Genomic DNA, 15,429 nt, shown 5'->3' with positions numbered 1-15,429 from the left:
CTTCCCGATCAGTGCACCCTTTTCTGTTAAGCTCCTAGTTATTAGGTCACTTTGATGAGCTTTGTTGGAAAAAGGAAATCAAATAAACCTGTAAGCAGGAGATTTCATTGTCTTTTCATGTTGCGTGGAAGAAAATAAGATGTAGATGTCGTGAACTGAGAGATGGCCACCTGTTAATTGCGGAGCCTGTGACTCTTGCTTGTCGTGTTTGGACTCATTCATGCAAATATACAGGCCTGGATTTCCGTGCCTCCATTTGAGTGAGAACAGAGATAGATGGAATTTAAAACTGGCTGATGGACCCAATTCTGCGATTCCTGTTTCAATTCTTATGGGATTTTTATGGTTCCAGGATAAGGATGCAGATTACCAGCTCACGTGCAGAAATACAGCCCTTGTCTACTCTACTGAAAGGGTAGACTTTTTAATGCCCATCATCTCCATGCAATCTGGTCCATTTTGTTAGTAGACATGGTTTTCGGTACCTCAGAGCAGCTTTGAAGCATGGGGAAGCTTAGTCTTGGATCAGGAATATTTTTAGAGGCAAATTAAAAAGGTTTTGATAATTTCATGTGTTAAAATGGGCAACTTCATGTCATAATGGGTGGTGTATGACCAGATGAATATGTTTTTAATACAGTGATTAATGTCATGGTAGTTTATGCAGTAGATAAAGATAAAGTGCTCTTCTGCATTAAAGAATATTGACATTAAGATTTTAATTTGTCATTTTTCCCTGAGATTTAATTTTTTATCATTGACAGTCCAGTCATCTGATTATTTGAATATATTCAGCTCTAGAGGCCTTGCTAACTCCCTAGTGTGCTTTGGAATTCTATTATTAATGCTTGGTTTAGCTCCAAAACCCAACTCAGCCGTGGTTGCTGATACAGCTATCAAGCAGACTGTGAGGTTTGTTTTGACCAACACCTTTATGAGCAGTTAATAGGATTAAAGTTTTTGAATGGCTGTTTGTGATGATTGTATTATGAGCTCTTAAGAGGATAGAAGGTTTTTAACAAATTATTTCAATGACTGTTTATTTTGGCAATATCATGAGCATTCCAGTGCTTTCCCAATGTTATTATAGGGCTCACAAATTCTGTCTATAGTGGATACTGAGTAAGTAGGCACAGGAAATTTAGAGGGGGCAGAGGATATGAGGGAACATGGGGAGTATGGAGGGAGAAGGGGATTTGTGTGGGGTGCAGTTGGGAGTTAGGTGTTGTGAGGCCCAAGGGTTTGTATGGCTTTTAACCTGCCTGCCTTGATATCTGCCGCCTCCGTTCCCGACATGGCCCTGCTTTTTGAGATTGTGGTCTTGACTGCAGCCCGTTCCCATCGAACCATGAAAATTGCATGTGTGGGTACTGCCAGGAAATGGCTCGACTCACGATTCCCGACTCTAACATAAAAATCCAGCCTGTAGTCTCCAAACGTGATTCACCTCATGCACTCCTGGCCTTCTTGCCACATTCTACACTCTGTAAACATGAGGGGTTCTAAAACTCTGCACTAAATGCCGTTCAGTCATCCCCCTGTACTCTCTGCCTTCCGATTAAACAAGACCCCAATTTTAAAATTATCATCCTTGGTTCCAAACCCATGTTTGACCTGGTGCCTCCCTCTCTGTAATCTTCGGTGTGGAGATGCTGGCGTTGGACTGGGGTGAGCAAGGTAAGAAGTCTTCCAACACCAGGTTAAAGTCCAACGTGTTTGTTTCAAGCACTAGCTTTCGGAGCACTGCTCCTTCCTCAGGTGAATCGCTCTCTTTGGCTCTGCAACCCTCCAAGATATCTGTGCTTCTCTTAATCGAGCCTGTTGAGCATCTTATTTTTCTTTGCTCCACCATTGGCAGCCATGCCTTCAGCTCCCAAGACGCTAAGCTCTGGAATTCCCCCTCTAAACCTCTCCAACTCACTACCTATACTCACTACTATGAATCCTATAATCTACCTTTTTGACCAGGTTACTCAACATCTGCCCGAACATCTCCTTATGTAGCTCAGTGGTCAGATTTTGTGTTGGACTGCCTTTCCGAAGTGCCTTAGACATTTTTATTATGTTGTTTCATTTCTGACTTTGCACCTCCTTGTCCCTTCATCTTCTGAAGTGCTTTGGGGTTTGTGTCCAGCACATGGTCACTTAAGTAGCAAAATGCTTCATATGGCAAGTAGTGCCTCTCCACATATTTTCTCCTCCTGCTGCAGTTTTAAGAAAGTTGTTTGTAGAACACAGTGAATAAATATCACCATCTGGAATGGAGTATCCCTGAGTTCATGCAAATTGAGTCATTGTAAAATATAACATTCGATCTGCAATGGAAAAAAGCCACTTTTCCAGAAAGCAGTGAACATATATAAACACGCATATAATGCCTCTTTTCCTCTTGGCCTTGGTTTAGGATATACTTAGCCTTTATAAGATCATGCTACCAATTGGTGGGTGAGCTCATCCCTCAATCAGCATGACTTTTGTTCGAAAAGCTGATCTGCATCTGTTTGCAATTGTTTGTTTTTCTTCCATTCATTCCAAGCAAACCCAGCAAAATTTATCCCCCACCTACCGCGGCTGGTTTTAAGGTCAACTATTTGTGGCTATTTAAGGCCATGTTATTTCTGACCAAGTACTCTGAGAAAATGAAATCAGAAGTGTTGTATGGCTGGGACCTTTGACTCAGTCTAAAGCTGGATTTGCCTTGAAAAAGCTGCAGGATAACATTTTTTAAATTATTTTTTAAAAAGCAGCAGGATAAAAATCAGGGACGGGATTCTCCCGTACCCAGCGGGACGGGGGGTCCCGGCGGGACGGATTGGCATGAACCACTCCGGGGTCAGCCTGCCCCAAAGGTGCGGAATCCTCCGCACCTTCAGGGGCTAGGCCGGCGCCGGAGTGGTTTGCGCCCTGCCGGCCGGCGTAGAAGGCCTTTGGTGCCACGCCAGCTGGGGCCGAAGGGACTCCGCCGGCCGGCATGGGTCCGCGCATGCGCGGGAGCATCAGCGTCTGCTGATGTCATCCCTGCGCATATGCAGGGGAGGTTCACCTATGCGCGGCCATCGCGGAGGCTGACACGGCCTGCACGTAGGAAAAGAGTGCCCCCACGGCACAGGCCCGTCTGCGGATCAGTGGGCCCCGATCGCAGGCCAGGCCACCGTGGGGGCACCCCCCCCCCCCCCCGGGGCTAGATCGCCCGCCCCCTCCCCCCACCCCACCAGGACCCCGGAGCCCGCCGGTAAGGGACCTAGCCTAATTTACGCCGGCGGGACTGGCAAAGAACCAGCGGGACTTCGGCCCATAGTGGGTCCAACAATCGCCGGGGGGGGGGGGGGGGGGGGGGGGCGCGCTGTGAGCGGCCGCCGACCGGTGCAGCGCGATTCCCGCCCCAGCCGAATCTCTGGTGCCGGAGAATTCGGCGGATTCACGCCGCTCCCCCGGCGGTTCTCCGACCCGTCGGGGGTTCGGAGATTCCCGCCCCAAGTATTTGCTATCCTGCTTTCATTTAGCTAACCCCAAAGACAGAATAAGCTCTCTATAAAAGCTCACAAGACCTGACAAGGTAAATCCAATCGCCAATTTATTTACAGCCGAAGGAAAAGACTGCAGCATGGTATGCAGCACAAAGTTCTCAACTGAGACTATCGATCATGTCAGTCCCAATCCGGGCAGTCTTTTAACAGGTGATTTCTATGAGCCTAAGCTGGTGGGCCTTCGACCATTAGCGGGGAAACTCATATTCCACAAGTTCCAAGGGAAGATCAGTAGAGTCATCCCCATGGGTCTCATGAGGGATATTACGCTCTCTATTGAATCTTCTTTACCTGTGCATGAGATCAACGGATGCAGTAGAAGAATAGTAGTTAATGCTGATGTAAGGGAGGAGTTACAATGCAATAGGGCATGTTACTAGTCAATAACAGATAGCTTTCAACTCTCGGGGTACCATTTATTGACTTATTTTAATGTGTTCCTGGAATACGTTTGTATAGGCACACTAGGAGAGTAGTGGTCATTTGAAAATGAAAATGAAAAATGAAAATCGCTTATTGTCACGAGTAGGCTTCAAATGAAGTTACTGTGAATAGCCCCTAGTCGCCGCATTCCGGCGCCTGTTCGGGGAGGCTGTTACGGGAATCGAACCGTGCTGCTGGCTTGCGCTTTGTCTGCTGTTAATTGCCAGCGATTAGCCCTGTGAGCTAAAGCCCCATTTACTCCCTCAGATTCAGAATCTCCCAGCCTAATACTCACAGATCTACACATTTTCAACTCGTTTTACCAGTAAAGCTAATGGCAGCTTTTACTTCTGAGTCAGAGGGCTGTGGGTTTAAGTCCCACTGCAGAGCCTGAGCACACAATATCCAGTGCACCCAACACTGAGAGAATACTGCACTTTTGAGGATTTTGGGAGCACTTTAACCACCGCATTGTGCCAGTGCAGATTTGGGCACACGGGGCAAATTCCGGGAAAGGCTACTGGGCCACTCCCGATGGCGAGCTCCGGATTTCGTCCAAAAATGGTGAGAATATCATTAACCCTCATTTATATTCATTTGAATTTCATTAGTGAGATTGAAATCAAATGCAGCGGCCTCCCGGGAATTAACCGACTCCCCAGCAGGAGATAATGCGGCCGTCATTTAGTACTCCTTTTAAAAATGTGAAGCTGCCGCAATTGCAACTGAGGGGAAGTGAGGAGGTGAGTAGCCATTTCCATTTCCGACATGCAGTTCAAGGGCACTCAAGCTTTGACTCCCTTTGACTGTGAGCAGTCTCTAGCTTCACAGCTGAAGGCTAATGTAAATGAGGAATTGGTCTTGTTGGTTGTGAGTGCACTTCACACTACTCAACTCTCAAGTGGCTTCTCAAGGGCACATGTGTCATTTCTCAGAGGTGATTAGTGCATAGCATTTCAATAAAACTTTGATGCCTGGAGAGTTTGCCTGAACTCAAGGATCATCAGCACCATAGGGGCAGCTGCCAACAATCAAACACTAAAGAACTGGCCTTTAGCACTGGGGACTTCTCGCGACCATAGGGTAAGTGTAAGATATAGGGGAGGGCGCTTGAGCACGGTCTCCCTAATGTTCCCGGCAAACGTCTGGAGTCTAGGGGCTCCTGATGTGGCTGGGGGTGAGTATGCAGAACAAGATTTGTCAGCACGACTGGCTCACTAGATGGCACTCTTGAGCAAAGACAGGGCATGTAAGGGTGGAGGATGCTTGGGTGATTTGAGGGTCCCAGGATGGAATTCCTAACTGATTGTAGGTTTATCTCCTTCTCCAGTTCCTTACAGATACCAAAGTAAATGGTGGTCTCGGTCCCACAGTGGCTGGTGGAAGCCCAGATGGCCAGACGCCGGAGAAGGCAGCAGTGACGATGCAGGCTGGAGATAGTACCCCATGTTCAGGCAATCGCCACATACCCTGAAGACCCGGCTGCCCATCAGGCCAAGCAGGGACTCAGAGGGAGAGGCCAGCGAAGGCCCAAGCTGTACAGGATGACGGATTGGCTCTTGCGGGTCAAGCGGCTCCCCGCTGAGGTCCTGGCTCATGATACCAGTGCCAAGGCCTGAGAGCGAGGCGGAGACCCGATATAATGAGGCCCATGCTGCCACACATGCTGTCAGTGAGCGGTGTATCGGACAGCTCAAAATGTGGTTACGATGTCTAGACCGCTCTGGAGGTGCCCTGCAGTACACACCCAGGGGTTCTCATGCTTTGTGATGGTCTGCTGTGATGCCTTGCTGCCGTTCTCCTTGAAGCTCTCCTCTGAGGTGTACACTTAGGTGACGGAACCAGGGGGAATGACCCAGGATGGCCCGGCTTCATCAGTTGGAGATCTTGCCAGACAGTGGACATGTGGTCAGTGAGATGGAAAGATAATTTTGCCTGACGGGAACTACTATCTTGAGCTGGGCCATGTGAGTGAAGGAGCAGTAGATCCTCACCTCTCTGGCACAGGCCAAACTTGATGTCAGTGACGGCTCTCACCTCAGTCATCTCTGTAATATCCCTGGCCCGTTCCTCATAGAGGGTAATCTCTGCAACTCCGCACCCCTGTCTTGGTCGGTTTCCTTATTATGGACTACCTTCTCCAGCAGGGTCAGAGAGAGGGCATTGTGAGCCACATTCTTGATGGATCAGGAGGGTCCATAACAAGTGGCATGTTTGTGTATCGCAACTGGACGTGAAGGGGTTGTGCTGGTGGATGCTAGTGGGTTCTGAGGAACAAGCGTGAGGTTTATCGGAGCGGGGCTGGTGGACCAGTGCTGTAATGTTCTTTGTTCTTTGATCGGATGAGGGGACAGTGTGAGGTATCAGCCAGTGACTTTTGGGATGGGGAAGTCGGGGTATTTAAGGAGAGATATGGTAACTTATCCTTGCAGCTTGGTGGATGTCATTATCTTCTTCCGACATTGGACGGAGGTGCTCCTTGTCATGCTGCCCGAACTGACTGCCACTGCCTCCCAGGTGGCATTGCTGACCCAGCTACTGGTCCTCCAACCTCCTCGGGGAACAGGATGCCCTGACTCCCATCAATGACATTGGGAGGTTTGGCCAAGTCGACATTCCCAAAGCGAGGAGCATGTTTCGTGCGCCATGCTTGTGTGTTGACTGGTGGTGAGGGAGCGTTGAAAAGCGAGAGGCTGAGGTGTGAGTCCAGTGAATCAGACTGCGGGTCAGTCAGTAATGGCGAGAAGCTCATGGGGGCTCATTTTTGCACAAAGTTCCGTTAAATACAGGCCGCGATCTCGCCAACACGACTTTCGAGAAGCATTCTGCCAATCGCGCCCAAAATGACACGCCCTTGTTTTGGGATGAGAAACTAAGCGCAGGCTCTACCTGCTCTCTCAGGTCAATGTTAAAGAGACCACGATTATTATTTTGAAGAAAGGTAGTGGAATTGTACCCCAGTGTCCTGACTGATAATTATCCCTTAATCAGCGTCATGAAAACAGATTACATGGTCATTAATACATTGCTGCTTGTGCACAAATTTACTAATCTTGGCCCATCCTGAGGATATGAAAAGTGGTACAGACATATAGAAATTTCTTATTTAACCAGTCTTACATTACCAGCAGTAAGCTGCAGGATCTAGGGCAGTAAAAACACCTTCGCCTCTAGGCCTCCCTTTCCATACAAACCATTTCTGAGTACTTAAGGCATTATATTGATGCTCCATTTGCAGCAGTCTGTGAACAGAATGCACTGTAATAACACAAGGGACTAGAAATGTGGTTTGTCCATTCCAGTTAATGATGTTTCTAATGAATTATTTTAGAGTTGGGTGGGTGCGTGGGGGTTGGGGGGTGGCTAATGGGGCAGGTGGGATAAACCAATTTATAGACCTCTTTGATGGAATATTTGCAAATGAGTAAATGTCTGTTCTTTTTTCAAATTGTTTAATATCTGTTGATTTTGTACAACATTACACGGAAGGTTTCCTGCCATCTTGGCTTTATCTCTATCATACATATACCACACGTTTAGCAGAAGATTTTTGACCTTGGGGTAAGGCAACTCTTTTTGCACTATGTTGGGATTTTGTTGTTTATGAATCGCTTGATTACAGTCGAAAGAAAAATGAAATGTGGTCCTTGGTACTTTGTTTACTGGTTGGATCATTCTTTGTGTTTGCGTTGTTTATGCCAGAAATTTACTCAGACTACCCATTTTTTCCAAACCTAAGGACAAATTAAAACCTTGTGGAATTTTGCCCTATTCTGTAATGATTCCATCTAAATTATTTCGCCCCATGCAGTCTGTAACTTGGAAATCACATTTGTAAACAGGCTGCTGTTGCATAGCAGAAAAAGCCACCAGTTGCTGTGTTCTCCCTTAAGGCCTGGATAAGATGCAGAGCTAGCCTATTAAGAAATCACTAGTGTCTAGTGTTAATGTTGCACAATGTTGGCCGGCCTTACAGATGTGAATCTAAAAATGAATAAAGGGCCACGCAGGCCGCATGTTACCATGTCATTTGTGAGCTTTAGTTGTGGATAATTCTCACACTTAAATATGGCTGCAACTAAGTAGCAAGATCCCCCTGTTTGTGGGAGGTAGGTATGGGGGTGGGGGGGGGGGGGGGGGGGGGGGGAGTTCCAGCTGGCATTTCTGACATACAATTTTCTATCATTCTAAAATAAATAATTTACATTTGCAGAGCGTGACACGAACAGAATGCTACATTTTTGATCTGAACGATGCTTTTCAAAACTGGAGACCGCCGTCGTATCCTTGCTGGCAGGCCGTGGGTTGGCCTCCAGTGCTTCCCCCTCTCAGTCGGTGCCCCAAGGTCCTGGGGGCAAGCTGGTGTGAGGGCCAGAGGCCCTTTGAAGTCCAAACAATTAAACAAAAGTAAAGAATTTAAGGGACAAATCAAAAGGGGCCACTCTTGAGAGGGGCACTGCCCAAACTAAAATGAAGATCGACTGAACCTTCGAAAAGTGAAGGGCTTTCCCAACTAACAAGGTCAATTCCTTATCACCATTAGCCTTCAGCTGTGAAGATAGAGGCTGCTCCCAGTGCAAGGAAGTTACAATGACCAGCATAGAACATTTCTCTATCCTGGAGGTTCTTGTAGGACAGACAGGCAGCAGCTGTAGTTGCCCTTGTTATTGAAAGATGGCTGGCAGGCCTCATGGACAATAAGCCCATCAACCCACCACCTGGAACGCTTCAGCTCCCCAACCAAGCCCAGTCACCCTGCGGGGTCCCCTCCCCGAGCACTGAGGCAGCAGCCCGGTGCCCTTGAGCTCCATCCCCGAATATGGAAATGGATACTCGCCTCCTCAGATCCCCTCAGCACCATTGCGCCAGCTTCACATTTTTAAAAAGGAGCACTAAACGGCGCCCATGTTATTTTTCACTGGGGAACTGGTTAATTCCCGGGACGCTGTTATATTGAACTTCAATCTCACTAATGAGATCGAAAGTGGTGCTAATTAGTGTTAACGACATGCACGCCATATTTGGAACTGATCTGGAATCCGCCATCGGAGCGGGCCGGTTAGATAACAAACTGATTTGCGCTTGGCGCAAATCTCAATTTTGGCCTTTCCCGCTATTTAACCAGCATGCCCAGAGTCACGCTGGGTGCAATGCAGTGGTAAATCACACCCTCAGTTTCTGTTTTCTGTTCTCCTGTCATGCATTGTCTGAGTTTCTTCACCTACTGTTTTATAGCTCTATCTCTTCCTTTTCTTATTTACGTTGCATTCATCCCATTGTCCACAGGTAAAACTTTAGTTCCCTAAAGCTAGAAGCTATATTGTAAAACACATGAACTTCGCAGCACCATGTTGATGAAGGCTTTGGAGTCGGTAATGACTTGTGTCGGAACTATGCAGAGTATGCAAATGCTGACGTTAGTCAGTGTGTAATGACAATTTTATGCCAGTAAACTTTCAGCTAATGTTTTGTTTTAAAGAGGCAATGTGGCACTGCATCTAACTAAACTGAACATGCACTGAGTGGCAGAATGAACTGCACACCAAATACTATTTAAAGAGATCATCAATTATTCTCAGTTGAGTTACGGATTAATTTTTCCTTGCTCTTCCTAAATTGTTTGAAGTGCTAGAAAGATGATTTAAAGTACATTAGGTCAAAAGGAATGATGTTGTTTGAAGGTGAAGCCTTGCCTAGATGTAAAGAATTCTGGTCAGACCCACTTAGTATTGGAGCATTATTGTGTGTTCAGAACACGCACTAGCCAACTTCAGGGGCGGGATTCTCCGACACCCTGCCGGGTCGGAGAATCCCTGGAGGGCAGCCTGAATCCCGTCCGCCGCCCGTCCGCCGCTCCGACACCGGCTGCCGTATTCTCCGGCGGCAGTTTACGGGTGGGGGCGGAGATCACGCCACGCCGGTCGTTGGCAGTGGCCCCCCCAGTCAATTCTCCGGGCCCCGTGTGAATTGGACATGGTCCCACACGGCGGGACCTGGCTGGTAAGCCGGCTGGTGTGGTCCTCGGTGGGGGGCGCGGGGGGGATCTGGCCAGCGATCGGGGCCCACCGACCTGCGGATGGGCCTGTGCCATGGGGCTACTCTTTCCCTCCGGGCTGGCCTCTGTAGGGCTCCACGATGGCCGGCACAGAGAAGAAACCCCCTGCGCATGCGCAGGAAACATGCCGGCGGTTCTGCACATGTGCCAACTAGCGCCTGCCCACGGCGGCCCTTCAGCACCAACCCCTCCCCCGGCGCTGGCCTAGGCCCCGGAAGTGCGGAGGATTCCGCAACTTCCAGGTGGCCCGACGCCGGAGTGGTTCACGCAGCTCATGCCGCCGGTATGGGCTGCCTGCCAATCTTGGGAGAATCCCGGCCTAGGTGTTTTAAAAGACACTAGGGTAGATAAGTCTCCTGGGCCAGATGGGATTTATCCCAGAATAGTAAGGGAAGCAAGGGAGGAAATTGCTGGGGGTCATCGCCTCCCTCATGGGGGCCGTCACCATTTCCACCACTGTCTCGGCTGCTGCCACGAGGTCCCATTTCTGCTCCTGTCTGTGCCTCTGGAGCTCGGTGGTAATAAACCCCATGAGCTTGTCCATCAGTGCCTGAGTCTGCGCTGAGAACTCCATGGAGTCAGCCCTTCTCGTTTCCATGCCAACTCGTGTGGCTGCCGGCTCCGAGGTTGATGTTTCCCACCCCTCGTCCTTGCTGGCTTTAGTGCTGGGCGGCTGGGTCTTTCCCATTCTCCTTTTTTTTCTCGGATTTCTCCTCGATGTGGTCTGTGGGGGCTAAGCGGGGGAAGGGGGGGGGGGTTTGCGGATTACTTTGGTGCCCGTTTGATGGGTTAAGAGGTTGTTTTCGTTGTTCTCATCTGGGAGCCACCTTGCGTGCGACCACTCAGCTCATGGCCGTCACCGGAGGTCCTTCAAGGTAGATTTTATATGATAAAGAGGGACTTAAAGAGAGATGGTGTTTGTTCCTTTCCTGCCTTGATTATTTACACTGATTTCCATTACCTTACACTTGTTTTTACAGTGTGCCATGTGTTAATGCATTTCTCAGGAATTTTGCATGTAGGTTAGAGGCGACAATGTTGGTATATAAAACCACATTAATTTTGAGATATTGCCACATTAGGTTTGAGGTATCTTTCTGCCCAACCGATGTAGGTGAAAGTTGTAGCTTTTGCTTTCTTACCAAGGAAAATCACCAAGAAGTTCATATATTTTTTGCTGCTTTTGGCAGTAGGCAGAAACCTTGAAAAATGCTTTGCACCTCTTTTGTTAATTGACAGGTGACCCTTCACTTTTTATTGTTAGCCGATACATTTGTACAATCAATTCTATATTGGTCTGCTGATGTTTGCAAAGAACACGTTCACTTAGTTGTTCTGCCTTCTATCTATTCCACAGCAGGGGAAATGTCACTTGGACTCCAGGAGGCCTTTGAGATCTTCAGGAGGGATTATGCTGACAGTGTGACCATTGAAGACAACAAACAGCTTCTGAAGCAGAGGTGAGTCACTTCTGAGCAATACCTGATGAAGGACTAAAAAGAAAGACTGCCTGTTTAAAAATTAGTCACTGACTGCTTGATGCACTCTGGTGAATGCAATGACAGCTTTCAAAAAGGTATTGGGATGCCCTGTTCGGAAATAAATAACCAGCCCCAACAGTTTAATTATCAATAAGTGAAGAGCAATCTATTACGGCTCATTGTTGTTTCAGAACCCTGATCAACCTCCGGCAAAGCCAGGAGAAAGTAAGCAACAACCGGCCTGCAAGTTGTTGCTTATCCCTTTAAATAACACTGATGGCCTGGTGCCCTTTGTGCTGCTGTTTACATATTATGTTGTGCATGTTAAAGAAGAGAAAGTGAAAGACGGACATTTATATAGCACCTGTCACAACTATCGACTGCTCCAAAGTTCATAAGGTGTTTTTTCCAAGTGTAGTTACTATTGTAATATAAGAAATGTGTATATAATCCCTCCAATGCGCCAGTACAGTCTTCTGACACCTGCAAAACAGAATGTTCGAAGACCGAGACCTCAAATCCAATACCAAGCGCATGGTCTACAGAGCAGTCATGGTCCCGCTCTCATCCATGCATCAAAAGCATGGACAATGTACAGCAGACACCTCAAATGCTTGGAGAGATATCACCAACGTTGTCTCTGCAAAATCCAGCAATTCCACTGGCAGGATTGGTGTACCAACATGATGGGCCTCTCCCAGGCCAATGTCCCCAGTATCGAGTCACCAGCCATGCTTGACCAGCTGCGATGGGCGGGCCACACTGTCCACATGCCCGACACAAGACTCCCGAAACATCGCTCCACAATGGCAAGCGACCACTGGGAGGGCAGAGGAAATGCCTCTCACTCTCAAAGCCTCGCTAAATAAATGCAGCATCCCCATCCACACGTGGAAATCTCTTGCCTTAGAACGCACAAACTGGAAAAAAGCATCTGTGAGGGCGCCAATCACCTTTGCGTCATAGGCTGGAGAAGGCAGAGGCCAAGCGTAAACAGTGGAAGGAAAGCTGAGAATCCAGAGCGTCCCACCTACCCACCTCATCAAGTACCACCTGCCAAACCTGTGACAGAGTCTGCGGATCCGGGAACAGACTATTTAGCCACTGCATCACCCACCTCCACGGAGTGGAAGCAAGTCATCCTCAACCCTGAGGGACTGCCAAAGAAAAATAAGAAACGTGACAGCCAATTGCACAAAGAAAGATCCCACCAACAAGAATGTGATAATAATCAGATAATTTGCTTTTCTGGTGCAAACTGAGGGATAAATGTGGGCCAGGACACCAGAATAACTCCCTTGCTCTTCTTCAAAAGAGTGGAGTGAATGTCAGCAATGAAAGCTCAAATCATCGGCTTGTGTGATCTACATATTCTTCCGATACTCTGATACCTCTCAGTATGCCACGAGCTGTAAGGCCCAGCGCTGTATCCGGGCAGATGCTATCGGCGAATGTCCCTGCCCTCTTTGACCAACCTGAGCAATGGCTTGTTGTCCGTTATGATCATAAAACATCGCCCATAACTGTGTTGTTGGAATTTCTTCACTGCGTAAACGACGGCCAGCCCTTCTTTCTCAATCTGAGCGTAATTGCGCTCCACACCTACCAAAGAGGGTTAGAAAGGTAGCATAGTGGTTAGCACTATTGCTTCACAGCTTCAGGGTCCCAGGTTCAATTCCAGGCTTGCGTTACTGTCTGTGCGGAGTCTGCACGTTCTCCCCGTGTCTGAGTGGGTTTCCTCTGGGTGGGTTTCCTCCCACAGTCCAAAAATGTGCAGGTTAGGTGAATTGGCCATGCTAAATTGCCCTTAGTGTCCGAAAAGGCTAGGTTGGGTTACGGGGATAGGGTGGTGGTGTGGGCTTAGGTAGGGTGCCCTTTACAAGGGCCGGTAAAGACTCCAAGGGATGAATGGCCTCCTTCTGCACTGTAAATTATATATATGTACGGCTGGCAGTGTGATAATAGGTCTGAATTTGGGGCAGCATGGTAGCACAGTGGTTAACACAGTTGCTTCACAGCTCCAGGGTCCCAGGTTCGATTTATGTCTTGGTTCACTGTGTGGAATCTGCACGTTCTCCCCATGTCTGCCTGGGTTTCCTCTGGGTGCTCAGGTTTCCTCCCACGGAGACTTCCGGTGGCAGTTATGCAGCAATAAGCCACACATGTGGGAGCTCCCGTTTTAAAGAGATTTTTCGGCTCTTTTGAGAGCCCAAAACGGAAATTTTTCGACGTCTCCCGGTGGGGGAAGGTGTGCTGAACTACTTTCCCTGCAGTCCATGCCTCGAACTCGGAGTGGAAAGGTGGAAAAAACAGCAGCAGCTCCTCAGAAAAAACGGGGGAAGGGATCCAAGATGGCCACCAACAAAGCTCCAGAGGAATGGAGACTCTGGGCCCAGGAACAACAAACTGATCTCCTGCGCTGCTTTAAAGAATTTAAGAATGAAGTACTGAGCTCTCTGCAGGAAACAAACAGAAGGCTGTCAGATATTCAGTCCACCCAGGGTGCTGCCATCAAGAAGTTGCAGACGCAGGCCATTGAACGAGAGGAGGAGGCCGTGGTCCTCGTGAATAAGGTGGAGGGGCACGAAGCACTCCACAAGAAGTGGCAGGAACGCTTCGAGGAGCTGGATCACCGCATGAGGCGGAAAAACCTGCGGATCTTGGGCCTTGCGGAGGGGCTGGAGGGATCGGACCTGACAGCCTATGTGGCTGTAATGCTGGGTTCGCTAGTGGGGGCCGGGTCTCTCCATCTGCCCCAGGAGCTGGAGGGAGCACACAGAGTACTGGCCAGGAGGCCTAAGGAGAATGAACCCTCGCGTGCGGTGCTGGTGAGGTTCCACCGGTTCAGTGATCGCGACTGCGTGCTGCGCTGGGCCAAGAAGGTGAAGAGCAGCAATTGGGAGAATGGGGTAGTGTGGATCTACCAGGACTGGAGTGCGGAGGTGGCTAAGCGGCGGTCCGGATTTAATCGGACGAAAGAGGTGCTTTATAGAAAAAAGATAAAGTTCGGAATGTTGCCGCCCGCGCGCCTGTGGGTAACTTATTCGGACCGGGACTATTATTTCGATTCCCCGGAGGAGGCGTGGGCCTTCGTGCGGACGGAGAAACTGGACTTGAACTAGGGGTTGGGGGTTGCGAGGTCGGCGGTAAGATATTAGTGCTGGATTCGGCTGTTGCTGTGTTCTCTTTTTCTTCTGTTTTTTTCTTCTTGTTTTAGTACTTTTGCAATTTTGATATGGTTATTTACGGGGGGGTTGTTCTGCTATGTTTTTGTGCTTGGGGCATTGTTTGGGCTGTGTATCTTGCGGGGAGGGTCGGGGGCGTATGTTGTATTCTATGTCGGATTCGGGGTATGGAGGGGGGCTGATATTTTGGAGCGGCGTCAGAAGGATGTGGTGGGGCAGGGCGAAAGCGCGGGCTTTCCTCTGGTTTCCCGCGCTGCGGGGCTGGGGGGGCGGAGATGGTGACGGGGGAGGTGGGGCCTTAACTGGTTCTTCCCCGCGCTGGAGCGGTGCCAGGAGGAGGGATCGATTGGGGGATGATCCCACTTCGGGAGGGGTCGGGCTATTGGCGGGAGTTTCCGGGGTCAGCAGAAGTTAGCTGACCCACGGAAGTACAATGAAGGACGGTTCGCGGCTGGAAGGGTTCCTAGCCTGGGGGGGAAGGGAGGGGGGGAAAGGGGAATACCGGGTTGCTGCTGGTAGGGTCAAGAAGGAGCTGGTGGGGACTGGGGGGACAGAGGTGAGGGGTTGTCGCTATGGGGACGGGGTCGAGCAGGGGACGCTGGCCTGGGGCGGGCAGTCGACGGGCTATGGCTAGCCGACGGGGGAGGGGGGCGGGACGCCCTCTGATCCGGTTGGTCACCTGGAATGTGAGAGGGTTGAATGGGCCGGTGAAGCGGTCAAGGGTACTGGCTCACCTGAAGGGGCTAAAGGCGGATGTG

General features: G+C 49.3%; 1 protein-coding gene across 4 annotated transcripts in view; it reads left to right on the top strand.

Moving 5' to 3' along the window:
* Positions 1-15,429, top strand: part of kif6 (kinesin family member 6) — a 683,903-nt gene that overhangs the window by 452,667 nt on the left and 215,807 nt on the right. For all 4 annotated transcript variants that reach the window (XR_005460902.1, XM_038799042.1, XM_038799041.1 and 1 more), the window contains exon 14: positions 11,363-11,465. Coding sequence is in view for 3 of the 4 variants with exons in the window: in XM_038799042.1 (XP_038654970.1) it covers positions 11,363-11,465 (103 nt within the window). In the remaining variant the exon portion in view is untranslated. The remainder of the gene's footprint in view (positions 1-11,362; positions 11,466-15,429) is intronic.

The sequence above is a fragment of the Scyliorhinus canicula genome, chromosome 6 (genome assembly GCF_902713615.1).
Source record: "Scyliorhinus canicula chromosome 6, sScyCan1.1, whole genome shotgun sequence".
Classification (NCBI taxonomy): Eukaryota; Metazoa; Chordata; class Chondrichthyes; order Carcharhiniformes; family Scyliorhinidae; genus Scyliorhinus; species Scyliorhinus canicula.
This window is presented reverse-complemented; position numbering and strand designations above follow the sequence as displayed.